The 12725-nt window shown below is 44.1% G+C and overlaps 1 protein-coding gene across 1 annotated transcript in view; it reads right to left on the bottom strand.

Moving 5' to 3' along the window:
* Window positions 1–2687, bottom strand: part of WNT2 (Wnt family member 2) — a 46139-nt gene extending 43452 nt beyond the window's left edge. The window contains exons 1-2 of the mRNA XM_030857634.2: window positions 2395–2687; window positions 61–287 (exon numbers count right to left, since the gene is read on the bottom strand). Of these exons, the coding sequence (XP_030713494.1) occupies window positions 61–287; window positions 2395–2477 (310 nt within the window). The 5' untranslated portion in view covers window positions 2478–2687. The remainder of the gene's footprint in view (window positions 1–60; window positions 288–2394) is intronic.
* Window positions 2688–12725: the final 10038 nt, after the last annotated feature.

The following is a 12725-nucleotide window of genomic DNA, read 5'->3' as shown; positions in this document are numbered from 1 at the left end:
AATAAGGGTGTGTGTATATGAGGGTAGAGCCCATGAGCTGCGTGAAGGCGGGAGACTTACTTCGAAGCAGGACCCTGCCGAAGAGGCTGTGATCCCTGTCCAGGGTGTTGCAGTTCCAGCGGTGCTGGCGGAACTGGTGCTGGCACTCTGCCGTCCACTCGGACACGCCCAGGCCGATGGCACGCATCACGTCCGGGTGTCGGTGGCACAGCTGCCGCTGGCGGCTCACAAGGCCTGGCACATTGTCACACATCACCCTGGAGGAGCCACCTGTAGCTCTCATGTACCTGGGAAGGACCAACACGGGGGAGAGCACAGAACAGCGAGGCCTCACGTGGTGTTTCCCGGGAGAGGGAAGAGTTCAAAGCAGCATTTCAAATATGAATTCCTATCTTTTGGGGGATATTAGAAGGCAAAGGTTGTTTAACTTTAGTTCACTGGAGAAGCGGCACAGCAGGCATGGTGAGTGGTCTGGTAGAAGCCACCCCAAAACGGAGTGCTGACTGTTTCTTGGATGTGAAGCCGAGGCCACCAGATGATGCTCTGGGCAGGGTGGGAGAGGCAAGGTCTGCAGTTGGGGAATGGGTTGAGGCGGGAAGGGGCAACATGTTTTTGGAAGACTTCTTCCAAGAAGACTCTGATCTCAGTACACAATGTGTCTGGACTTGGCTTTGGAGGAAGCCGACCTTTAGAAGCTCCTCACTGCCATTTATTTGATCTAATGTTTAAGTGTCTTAAACTGTCTGTATCTGTCTAATCAACACCTGCCGGTATCTGATGTTATCCTCTCTGCACAGGCATGCCTTTCTTTTCCTACTAAAGAATCTGTTAAATATTTCCATTTTCCAGCTCTTTTTGGCTTTTATAGAGAACCTTTGGGAAAAAATCTTTCTATTGTTATTAAGGACACTAAATGTTTGGAAGAATCAAACAGTGTTATAGCTCCATAAAGTACTTTTGAGAAGAAACTTTAACAAAAAATTACATCATCATCTCTACCCAGATGTTCTCTATTAGTTGTGAAATGTTTAGAAAGTTACCTTTTATATAACCCAAGCTGCCATAGGTGTCTTTTGAAGCGATCAAACAAGGAGAATGTCTTTTTCTTGTATTTTCATTATTTTATATGATCATAAAATCATTACAGCTGTGACTCCCCAAAAATATATTTAAGTGACAGCTGAGAGACAATGTGACAAAAAGCCTGGGCAATAAATAATGTTTATACACCCATGGAGACAGAAATAGTCATTTTATTGAAAAACGGTCACTCTGATAAATCAATCTTTGATCCTATGTCAGTAATGTCAAGGCTAAACGCCTTTCTGTTCAAAGTGGCTTAGGAAGGAATTGAACCCCTCTTCCCATCCATGCTTTCTTTGCTTTGCTCCTTTGAAGAGCTCGTGTCTTCCTAAAGTTCCCTGCTCCAGTCTCTCATTTGGCTGCGACGCCTTACTTTTGCCAGATTCTTTTAAAAAACAGCACATCATAACAGATAACAGGTCTTTCTGAATCAGTGTTTTAAGTATCAGTTCGGAAGTTTTTAGGTGCAAGAACGCTAAAGAGCTCTCAACTCTCTCTCTTCTCAAGATGAAGGAGATGGAGATGAGTTTCTGGGTGGGGAGAGCCTCTCCCTTTGGAACTTTTAAGGATGCTAAGACCTGTTACGTTTCAACGTTCCTTCACTATGCAGAATAAATCGAAGATCCACGTATAAAGGACAGCAGCAAATTTACTCTTTGGGGTGACTGTGGTTTCGAACTGACATCTTAGAGCTCCCGGCCTCTGGAGCTTCGCATTAAGGCGGTAGTCTCTACCTGGAGGCAGCAAAATGTTCTTCCGCCCCACTGGGGTGAAGCACTAGGAATGTGGAAGGACGGGAAAGAAGGCAAAATCACACGCTTCGGGTTCTACCGCTCTTGCCCGCCTGAATTGCCCCGTCGGTTTTTATCTTGAGGGTTTTTTGGGGGGAGGGGAGCATGGGGGGATGATAGTAGTTTTGGAGCTAAGTTCACCCACCCACCCACCCACACACACACACGCGCGCGCGCGCGCGCACACCCGTCTGTGCTAGTAGAGCTAGAGACCCGGCTAGCGCTTGTCTCAAAGATCCCGATTTTGCTGTCGCTCAGCTGGATCCAAATACACCGAACATCCGAGCTCTCAGTTGAGGGGGAATGGGGGGGGGCGCGGGGGGGTGTTGAAGTTGTCGAAGCTGGAATGGGCTTCCGAGGAGAATCCAAGGGGCAATAGGAGAGGGCAGCAGCTTGGGTTCGGGTCGGAAGCCGTGACTGCCGCGGCCGCGGGGAAGCGCCGCCGGGAAGCGTCTATGTGGCCCCTGCGGGCTCCACTCCCATCCCCAAAATACCCCGGCGCCCGTGCGCGTGCACTTACCACCATGAAGAGCTGACCTCAGGGCTGAGCCAGGTCAAGAGCAGAGGGAGCCAGAGCCAGATTCCACCGAGACAGGCGTTCATATTAACCCCCTTGCGTCCGCATCAGGTCAGACTCCGTGTGCGGGCGCCATGCGTGCCCGGAGCAGAAGCGCTCAGCGCCGGGAGCGCCTCGTCACGGCCGCCGGCGCCTTGCCGCGCCCCCGCCCCCCGCTCGCGTCTGCGGCGAGTGGCGAGACTCGCTGATAAAGTTTCAAGCGACCAGCGGGGCGAGCGATAAAGGCCAGCCGGGGCCGCCTCGCCCACAGCCAATTCCCCAGACGCGGCGAGCGCGGGCTGCCGGAGAGCTCTGCGCGCCTCCCGCGCGCCCCGGTCCCTTCAGCTCCCCGCCCGCCCGCCCAGGCGCAGCCAAGGGAGGGGGCGCTGCGCCGGGTAGGATGGCGGGGGGGTGGGTCGCGCGGTTTTATATAAGGGTGGGTGAAATTATGGCAAGAGAGGTCTGTGGGTGAGGTGATGCGGGGAGGGAGAAGCACCTCTGCGTGGCCTCGAGCACCCGCGGAGGCAGGCACCTTTCGGGAAGCTCCGGGCCAAAGAGCATCAGTGGGTGCCCCGCCACAGGACCGAGCGCTCCGGATAGGCGAGGCTACCCTCCGGCAAACATAAGTCACCGAGCGGGCAATGTGGGGAAAGGAGGGAGAGGATAGGGATACAGCTGTGTACAGGAGGCAAGAATCCAGAGATGATTTTCAACTCATCCCTCCGCTTCTCTTCCTAATACCGAAAGGAGGAGCAAGCCCTCGTAAATCTGGAGCTAAGCAGGGCAAGGTTGGAGAGGGAGGGTTCAGGCCTCAGGGAAGTGAAGACCTGTGGCCTTGATTCCTCGGTGCTGGGCTTATATATAGAGCTCCAAGGGAGGGGAAACGGGAAGGTCCCTGACCCTCCGGACCTCACCCAGGCGTCCTCGGCCAAAACGTCTGGGGAAGATGCGGTGTTTACGCACACCCAGCTCCTCCACGGCGCTGTAGAGCGCAAAAGATCATGCAGCGAGGAACTGAGGCAGCAGGAGCCCGCCGAGGGTCTGCGCCCCAGCACCGGTCGCGCCTCTTGCCGCCCTGGCGCTCAGCTTTTGCTCCTTGCGGAGGTCAAGGGACTATCGGTCCTGATCTGGGCCCCCGCAGGGCCAAGAGAGACAGGCTTGAGCCCGCGGGTGGAGCATCTTGAGCAGCAACTGGCTTGTAGCCCCGCCGTTTATCACCGGAAAGGAAGGAAGACCAGGAACTCGCGGCGGCCGTGAACTGTTCCATTGCTCTTTTCCTGGGGCGGAGGAACCCGCCGCCCGCCCGCGGAGCGTGCCTTGGGGAATGGGGAATGTGTGTGCGTGTTGGGGGTGGGGTGGGCGCTGCATTGTTCGCAGGGCGTGAAGGGGTGGCCGTCCAGATAGGAAAGACCGGCTCTCCCCCCACCCCCTCCTAGAGCCGAGACTGGCCGGAGCATCAGCCCTCGCTAGGCGCGAGCGCGGTGAGAAGCTGGACGGGGCGAATCTCAGAAATGCCAAAAACCTGAAAAATGCTGTCATCGCCACCCCCTTCCCCCCCTTCCCCCGCTGGTCCCTGGCAGGTCCGGCCCCTCCCAGGCTGACCCAGATACATCCCCGTTTGGGTCCGGAAAGGGAGGGGAGGGAAACAAGTACCGCGCCACCCACGACTCGGGAAGAGCAGGGCTCCGCGCCAGGGCCGCTCCATATCGCTGGGCCGCGACCCAGGGGAAGTTCTGATCGGTCTGTGCCGGGAGGGAGGGAGGGGCAGGGGAGGTGGGGGTTGTATTTCTGCTCACAGTGCGTGCACAAGCTCGTGTGTGTGTGTGTGTGGGGGGGGGAATAGGAGGTTGGGGGAGACGGGGCGAGTGATGTGATGGGCATCAAAGAGCAAGAAATATCTCATTAACCTCTGTGCTTATGCTCATAAACCTCTTCCCTGGGTGAAGCAGAAGAATAAGTTAAAATTCACTTCCATCCTCCTTCGTCCACAGTCTCTCCACTTCTACCAGTGAATAATGTAGGGATGTGGATGTGTATGTTGGGAAAGGTAGGCAGCTGTATGCTTCTCTCATGGACACTGAGACCTGAAACTACCTAAAAAGCTCAACTCAAAGCTCCACCCACCTCAGCACATCATGTTCTTCCAGCTGAGGGGAGTTAGAAATACATGGAGTATGACTATCAGCTTAGAGGCCTTTCCTCTCCGCCCAGGGAATTATTGAGTGGCCAGGAGATCTGCCCTTCAGTTGTTGATGAGGCCAATGGAATGACCTAAACCTGAAACAGACCTCCTGGAATAAGAACAGGACCATCCCCAAAACTAATTAAATCCACTCCAAAGGGCTTTATCCTGGGGCAGGAGAAGTACCTCATGACTTGCAGAGAAGAAATCAGCCTTGGTGAATGGCAACTGCTGAAAAAGTTCAAGAGAAACTAAATCCAGATGTGAAAAAGGTCCACCCAAACACTCCTTCCCGACCTGTCTAGAGGCAGTCTGGACCACGTGACTTGTCCCTTCCAGATCTGTGATTCCATTTCTCTCACATTCTCCACCCCTATTCACTTATGACCTACTATTAGCCCTGTACAACTTCGCTTCCTGCCCAACAAGTCTGACTTTTCTTCCTCCTCATCTGTACCTGTGCACTTTGCAGATAGAGTGTTCACTACTAGAAGAAGTTGGGAAATGCTCAAGAAAATTAAGAGGAAAGAAAGTTATTACAAACCTTGCTTCTCCAATAAAAACTACCATCCTAAGGAAGAGTTGATAAATATTTAAGTAAATTGCACATGACTATAGCCTTGCTATAGCAGATGATGAATTAGGAAAGACAGGGTTCAGAGTGCCTTTAGATCTATGAATTCAATATCTGATTTTTGGTTTCTTCAGTGAGAATTCTCATTGAATTGACTGTAAAATTCATTTACAGTATACAGAACCCAATTCTCTTTCTGGATATTAATGTTAGTTTGCTTGTAACTTTAGTATAGCATTGTAGCCAAATGAGTCAGTCTATTTTCTTAGTTAGATCCATTGTTTGTCTAATCTCCCAGGGCAGAGAGAGAACTAATTTACTACCAAACCATCTCCACCCTTTAAAAATGGACAGTTACTTCTTCAACCAAATAGTCATATGTGTTTCAGTCTGAACTGGTTTCTTCCTAACACAGTGACTCTTAATTTAGCTACTCACTAACCAGTGATTCAAAGGTCTAGTATTTCCAGCTTAGAATCAATGACCTTAAGAAAGAACATTGTGTATTAACAAAAGGTCAACAATGGGAAAGAAAAAAATATATATATATATAACTTTCTAAATCTAGTAGTATCATATATATAACAACAGAGGTAATATATCAAATAAAAACAATATATATCATTAAAACTTTTTTACTTGCTAAGTCTATCCAACTAAGAGCATCATATACATAATAATATAGATTAAGTTTGAAATTTGAAGTGTGTTTTCAATGCCCTTAAAGGCATTAACCGCTTTCCCCTTTAGTCACTCCTAAAATTTTTATTAAGCACACTCTTAGCTAATCTTTGTCAAAAATTGATTTTATGAGGGCTTCCCTGGTGGCACAGTGGTTGAGAGTCTGCCTGCCGATGCAGGGGACACGGGTTTGTGCCCCGGTCCGGAAAGATCCCACATGCCGCGGAGCGGCTAGGCCTGTGAGCCATGGCCGCTGAGCCTGCGCGTCCGGAGCCTGTGCTCTGCAACAGGAGAGGCCACAACAATGACAGGTCCGCATACCGCAAAAAAAAAAAAAAAAATTGATTTTATAAAAAGTTCTAATATCAATGATTTAAATCTCAGTGTGCATTTAAATTAATGTGCACCAAAGACTTGCTTCCAGCCATGAGAAAGTAATAGGTACATGACTTGTTCTCCTACTGAAAAAAAATATAAGACTGGACAAAATGATAAGGCAAATCTTTTCAGGCATTGGGTAATAGACAGCACACAGCTATGATCTTTGACAGAAGGAAAACACCTGAGGTGTGCTCCACAACTATCCCATAACTGTCCTGAGTTTTCTGCTGAAGGACACTTTTTTGGGGGTGCAAGAAAGTGGAAACAGAGCAGTAGTCTTAGTTAAGGATAGAGGGAGTAGAGGTCTGGGCTGCTGAAGCAGCTGAAATTGGCAGGGTAGAATATCTGAAAATAGGTAGCTGTGAAAGAGAGGGTCCCAAAAGTCTACATGGTGATTCACCATGTGTCCTTGGTCAAGAGCTGGGCTGAATATAGCCATGAGAAGACTCTAATGCCTAGCAGAAATTGCTTTCTGCATGTCATGCAGCGTTGAGAGACATTGGAGTTCCAGCTCAGTGGGGTAGAGAGACCTTATTAAGCACTTCAGGCATTCATCTGAGATGCCAGAAAGGCATCCTTTAAGGGTCATACCTTAGTATAAAAAGCATGTCTTAGAACAAAATTCAAAATTTTGTTTCCTCATATCACATGCAGTAACAAAGAATAAAAACAAATCAGACAGGCCAAGGGGAATTTACAAGGATAAAACCAACACCCATTGAAGGAAGATAACATTGTATCATTTACAATGTCAAGCATACAATAAAAAATTAATAGGCAAGTGAAAAACCAGAAAAAATGTGATCCATACTTAAGAGAAAGCAGTCGAAAGAAAATGACTTTGAGAAGGCTCAGTTGGAGGAACTAGCAGGAAATAAATTTTAGCATAACTCTTATAACTATGTTCAAGTATTTAAAGGTCACAATGAACAACTAATGGAGAATCTCAGTGGAGAAATGAAAGCCATTAGAAACAAATGAAAATCTAGAACCAAAAGTACAATATCTGAAATGAAAAATTCACTGAATGGGCATAACAATGGAACGGAATTGGCAGGAGAAAGGGACAATAAACTTAAAGATAGAAGTTATATAATCTGAAAAACAGAAAAGATATTGACAATTAAAGAAATGTAACATCAGATATCTGCAGGACAAGACCAAGCAGTTTAAATACATGTGCAAGTGAAGTTCCAGAAAGAAAGGAGAGAAAAATGTGACAAAAATATTTGAAGATATACTGCACCAAATTTGTCCAATATGATAGAACACATCAATTTACAGACCCAAGATGGTCAGAAAACGCCAAGCAAAATAAATACAAAGCAAGGGCTTCCCTGGTGGCACAGTGGTTGAGAGTCCGCCTGCCGATGCAGGGGACGTGGGTTCGTGCCCCGGTCCGGGAAGATCCCACATGCCGCGGAGCAGCTGGGCCCGTGAGCCATGGCTGTTGAGCCTGCGCGTCCGGAGCCTGTGCTCTGCAACAGGAGAGGCCACAACAGTGAGAGGCCCGTGTACCTCAAAAAAAAAAAAAAAAAAAAAAAGCATATCACATCTATATACATCATGATCAAACAGTTTAAAATCAAAAAGGGGGAGAAACATCTCTAAAGCAGCCAGAGGGAAAAGATACATTAAATATAGAGGAGCAAGAATATGCATTACAATTGACTTTTCACTAGCAATAATGGAAGCCAGAAGACAGTGGAGCAGCATCTTTAAAATGCTGAAAAGAAAAAATGGTTCACACTGAATTCTACAATCAGTGAAAATATCCTTCACAATTGAAAGAGGAGCTCTTCTTTTGTTCTTCCCCTTACCTTGGGAATAAGGACTACACTCCACAAGCAAGGGCAGAACTGAAACAGAGCACCCCAGTAGTCTAAAACCAACTCTTGACAGGATCAAAGTGAGTCATAGGTACTCTATTTGCAAGCCAAAAGAAAACTCAACCCTCCTTGGAGGAACATAATTTCATTCAGGGTCTCTACAAATTTTCATCTATTATATGTAGCATCAAGTCTAAAAGTTACAAAACAAACAAAAACCCAGTAAGCAAATCAACAGAAATAGAAATAGACCCACAAGTAATTTAGAGTTTTGATTTATCTGAGGACTGCAAAATAACTGAAATTTAAAAGTTCAGGGCTTCCCTGGCGGCACAGTGGTTAAGAATCCGCCTGCCAATGCAGGGGACATGGGTTCGAGCCCTGGTCCGGGAAGATCCCACTTGTCGCAGAGCAACTAAGCCCGTGTGCCACAACTACTGAGCCTGCGTTCTACAGCCCGTGAGCCACAACCACTGAGCCTGTGTGCCACAACTACTGAAGCCCGCACGCCTAGAGCCCATGCTCCACAACAAGAGAAGCCACCACAGTGAGAAGCCCACGCACTGCAACGAAGAGTAGACCCTGCTCACCACAACCAGAGAAAAGCCCCCATGCAGGGGGCTTAAAAAACAATTAATTAAATAAAATAAATTAATTTAAAAAATAAAATAAAAGTTCAAACAATAACAAGTAATTTTAACAGAGAGCTGGAACCCATACAGAAGACTTCAATAAAACTCCTAGAACTGAGGGGAGGAGGGAAGTTAAGACTGAAATTGAGAATTAGATAGATGGATTGAGGAACTATCTAGAATCAGCAAAACAGTGGACTAGTAAACCAGAAGAGGTGAATAAAAAGTATCCAGATTAATTCACAGAGAGAATTAAAAGGGTATAAAATACAGAACATAAAATAAGATACAGCATAAGAATGTCTAACAGACCATTAGACATTAGACACAGAAAGGTGGTCAGAATTTTTGGCCTGAACCCAACTGGGTTGATTGTGTGCTAAAACAAGAATATCAACATTTTTCATAGGATTTAAACAAGACCTAGATTCTCTTAACATTCTATTCAAAATGTCCAGGATGCAATCAAAATTACTTGGCATACAAAAACCTGTAATGTTCCAATTCAAATAGAAAAGACAATCTACAGACACTAATTCTGAGATGACGGAGATGTTGAAATTATCAGACAAAGACTTCTAAAGCAGCTATGATGAAATGCTCCAAGAAGTAATGATGAATACTTTGGAAACAAATGGACAATAGAAAATATCAGCAAAGAAACAAAATGGAAAAAGTAACCACACAGAAGTTTTAGAATGGAAAAATATATGTACTATCTTCCACAGTGAGAGGGTGAAATATTTCACTGAATAAGGGCAGTGGCAATATTGAGATGGCAGAAAAATGTGTGAGTGAACTTGAAGATATATTATCTTCAAGGATGAACAATAGAAATTATCTAGTCCTAACAAAAGAAGGAAAAAACAAAAAAGAGTGAAAAGAAATGAACAAAGCTTCAGGAATCTCTGAAACAATTCCAAAAGGTGTAATGTGTCATGACTCCTGGAAGGAGATGATAAACAGTCTATTGCAACAAAAAATATTTGCAGAACTAGTGGCTAAAAATTTCCTAAATTTTGTCAAAGGCATACACCTAGAGATTTGAAAAGCTCAGAGATTTGAAAACCCTGAACAGGATAAACCCAAAGAAATCCATGCCAGATGCTGGGAAAACTGGACAGCTACCTATATGTAAAAAAAAAATGAAATTAGAACATTCTTTAATACCATACACAAAAATAAGCTCAAAATAGTTTAAAGACCTAAATGTGAGACCCGACACTATGAAGCTCTTAGAGGAAAACAGGCAGAACACTCTCTGACATAAATTGCAGCAATATCTTTTTCAGTCTGTCTCCCAGGGTAATGGAAATTTTAAAAAAAATAAAAATAAACAAATGGGACCTAACTCAACTCAAAAGCTTTTGCACAGTAAAGGAAACCATAAACAAAATGGAAAGACAACCCACAGAATGGGAGAAACTATTTACAAATGATGTGACTGACAAGGGATTAGTCTCCAAAATTTACAAACAGCTCATGCAGCTTAATATCATCAAAACAAAGAACCCAATCAAAAAATGGTCAGAAGACCTAAATAGACATTTCTCCAAAGAAGACATACAGATGGCCAAGAGGCACATGAAAAGATGTTCAACACTGCTAATTATTAGAGAAATGCAAATCAAAATTACATTGAGATATCACCTTACACCAGTCAGAATAGCTATCATCAAAAAATCCACAAACAATAAATGTTGGAGTGGGTGTGGAGAGAAGGGAACTCTCCTACACTGTTGATGAGAATGTAAGTTGGTACAGCCACTATGGAGAACAGTATGGTGGTTCCTTAAAAACCTAAAAATAGGACTTCCCTGGTGACCTAGTGGTTGAGGGTCTGCCTGCCGATGCAGGGGACATGGGTTCGTGCCCCGGTCCAGGAGCATCCCACATGCTGCGGAGCAGCTGCGCCCATGGGCCGTGGCCGCTGAGCCTGCGTGTCTGGAGCCTGTTGCTCCGTTGCACCGCAAAAAAAAAAAAACCAAAAAAACCTAAAAATAGAGCTACCATATGATACAGCAACCCCACTCCTGGGCATATATCCAGGGAAAAACATGATCTGAAAGGATACATGCACCCCAATGTTCATTGCAGCACTGTTTACAGTAGTCAAGACATAGACACAACCTAAATATCCATCAACAGAGGAATGGATAAAGAAGTTGTGGTACATATATACAATGGAATATTACTCAGCCATTAAAAAGAATGAAATAATGACATTTGCAGCAACATGGATGGGCCTAGAGATTGTCATACTGAGTGAAGTAAGTCAGACAGAGAAAGTGAAATATCGTATAATATCACTTATATGCAGAATCTAAAAAAAATTTATACTAATGAACTTATTTACAAAACAGACTCACAGGCTTAGAGAACAAACTTATGGTTACCGGGGGGAAGGGTGGGGGGAAGGGATAGTTAGGGAGTTTGGGATTGACATGTACACACTGCTGTATTTAAAATGGATAACCAACAAGGGCCTACTTATAGCACAGGGAACTCTGTTCAGTATTATGTAAGAACCTCAATGGGAAAAGAATTTGAAAAAGAATAGATACATGTATATATATAACTGAATCACTTTGCTGTACACGTGAAACTAACACATTGTTAATCAACTATATAAAATTAAAAGTTAAAAAGAAAAGAAATCCATGCCAAGACACTTAATAATAAAACTACTGAAACCTAAAGGCAAAGACAAAATCTTATATGATGACAAAGACAGATGATGCATTACTTATGGGGAACAAAGGAAAATGTTTATTTGAATGACTGTAGATTTCTCATGAGGAATTGTGAAAGCAGAAGGGAATGAAACAGTATTTTTTAAAGCTCTGAAGGAAAAGAACCCTCAGCCCAGAATTCTATATCCAGTGACAATACCTTCATGAATGAAAGTGAAATAAAGACACTCTCAGATGAAATCAAAGAGGATTTATTGTCAGCAGACCTGTTTTAAAAGAAATGCTAAAGGAAGTTTTTAAGACAAAAGGGAAATGATCCAAGAAGGAAACTTGGAAAATCTGGAATGAAAAAAATTCAAGAGACATGGTAGATAGCTGGGTATATATTATAAACTTCTACTTCTCTCCAGTTCTTTAAAATATGTTTGATGGTTGAAGGCAAAAATAACAACAGTGTGTGATAGTGGTTTCACTGTATGTAGAGGTAATACCTTATATTTAAAAACTACCATATCAACTAGGGAGGGTAAATTGACTCTATGGTGCTAACTTTGAAAGTTGTAAAATTTGATTCTATATACTGCAAAAAGTGATGTATAACTAACATTATCTTGATAGCAACCACTAAAAAACCTATACAAAGAGATGTAGAAAAAAACATAATAAATTAAAAGTTTAAATAATTCAAAAGAAGGCAAGAAAGGGTAACCAGAGGAATGAAAAATAGAATAAACAGGAAACAAATAGTAGACATAAATTTTAAAAAATCAACTATTATATAAGATATATGTGTTCCCAAAACAAAAATTTAAAAACAAAGATTGTCTGAATGAATAAAAACACAAGTATCTCATTTCTTTTTTTTTTTTTTTACATCTTTATTGGAGTATAATTGCTTTACAATGGTGTGTTAGTTTCTGCTTTATAACAAAGTGAATCAGTTATACATATACATATGTTCCCATATCTCTTCCCTCTTGCGTCTCCCTCCCTCCCACCCTCCCTATCCCACCCCTCTAGGTGGTCACAAAGCACCGAGCTGGTCTCCCTGTGCTATGCGGCTGCTTCCCACTAGCTATCAGTTTTACGTTTGGTAGTGTATATATGTCTATGCCACTCTCTCACTTCCTCACAGCCTACGCCTACCCCTACCCATATCCTCAAGTCCATGCTTTAGTAGGTCTGTGTTTTTATTCCTGTGTTACCCCTAGGTTCTTCATAACATTTTTTTCCCTTAAATTCCATATATATGTGTTAGCATACAGTATTTGTCTTTCTCTTTCTGACTTACTTCACTCTGTATGACAGACTCTAGGTCCATCC

Source organism: Globicephala melas, chromosome 9 (assembly GCF_963455315.2).
Source record: "Globicephala melas chromosome 9, mGloMel1.2, whole genome shotgun sequence".
Lineage (NCBI taxonomy): Eukaryota > Metazoa > Chordata > Mammalia > Artiodactyla > Delphinidae > Globicephala > Globicephala melas.
This window is presented reverse-complemented; position numbering and strand designations above follow the sequence as displayed.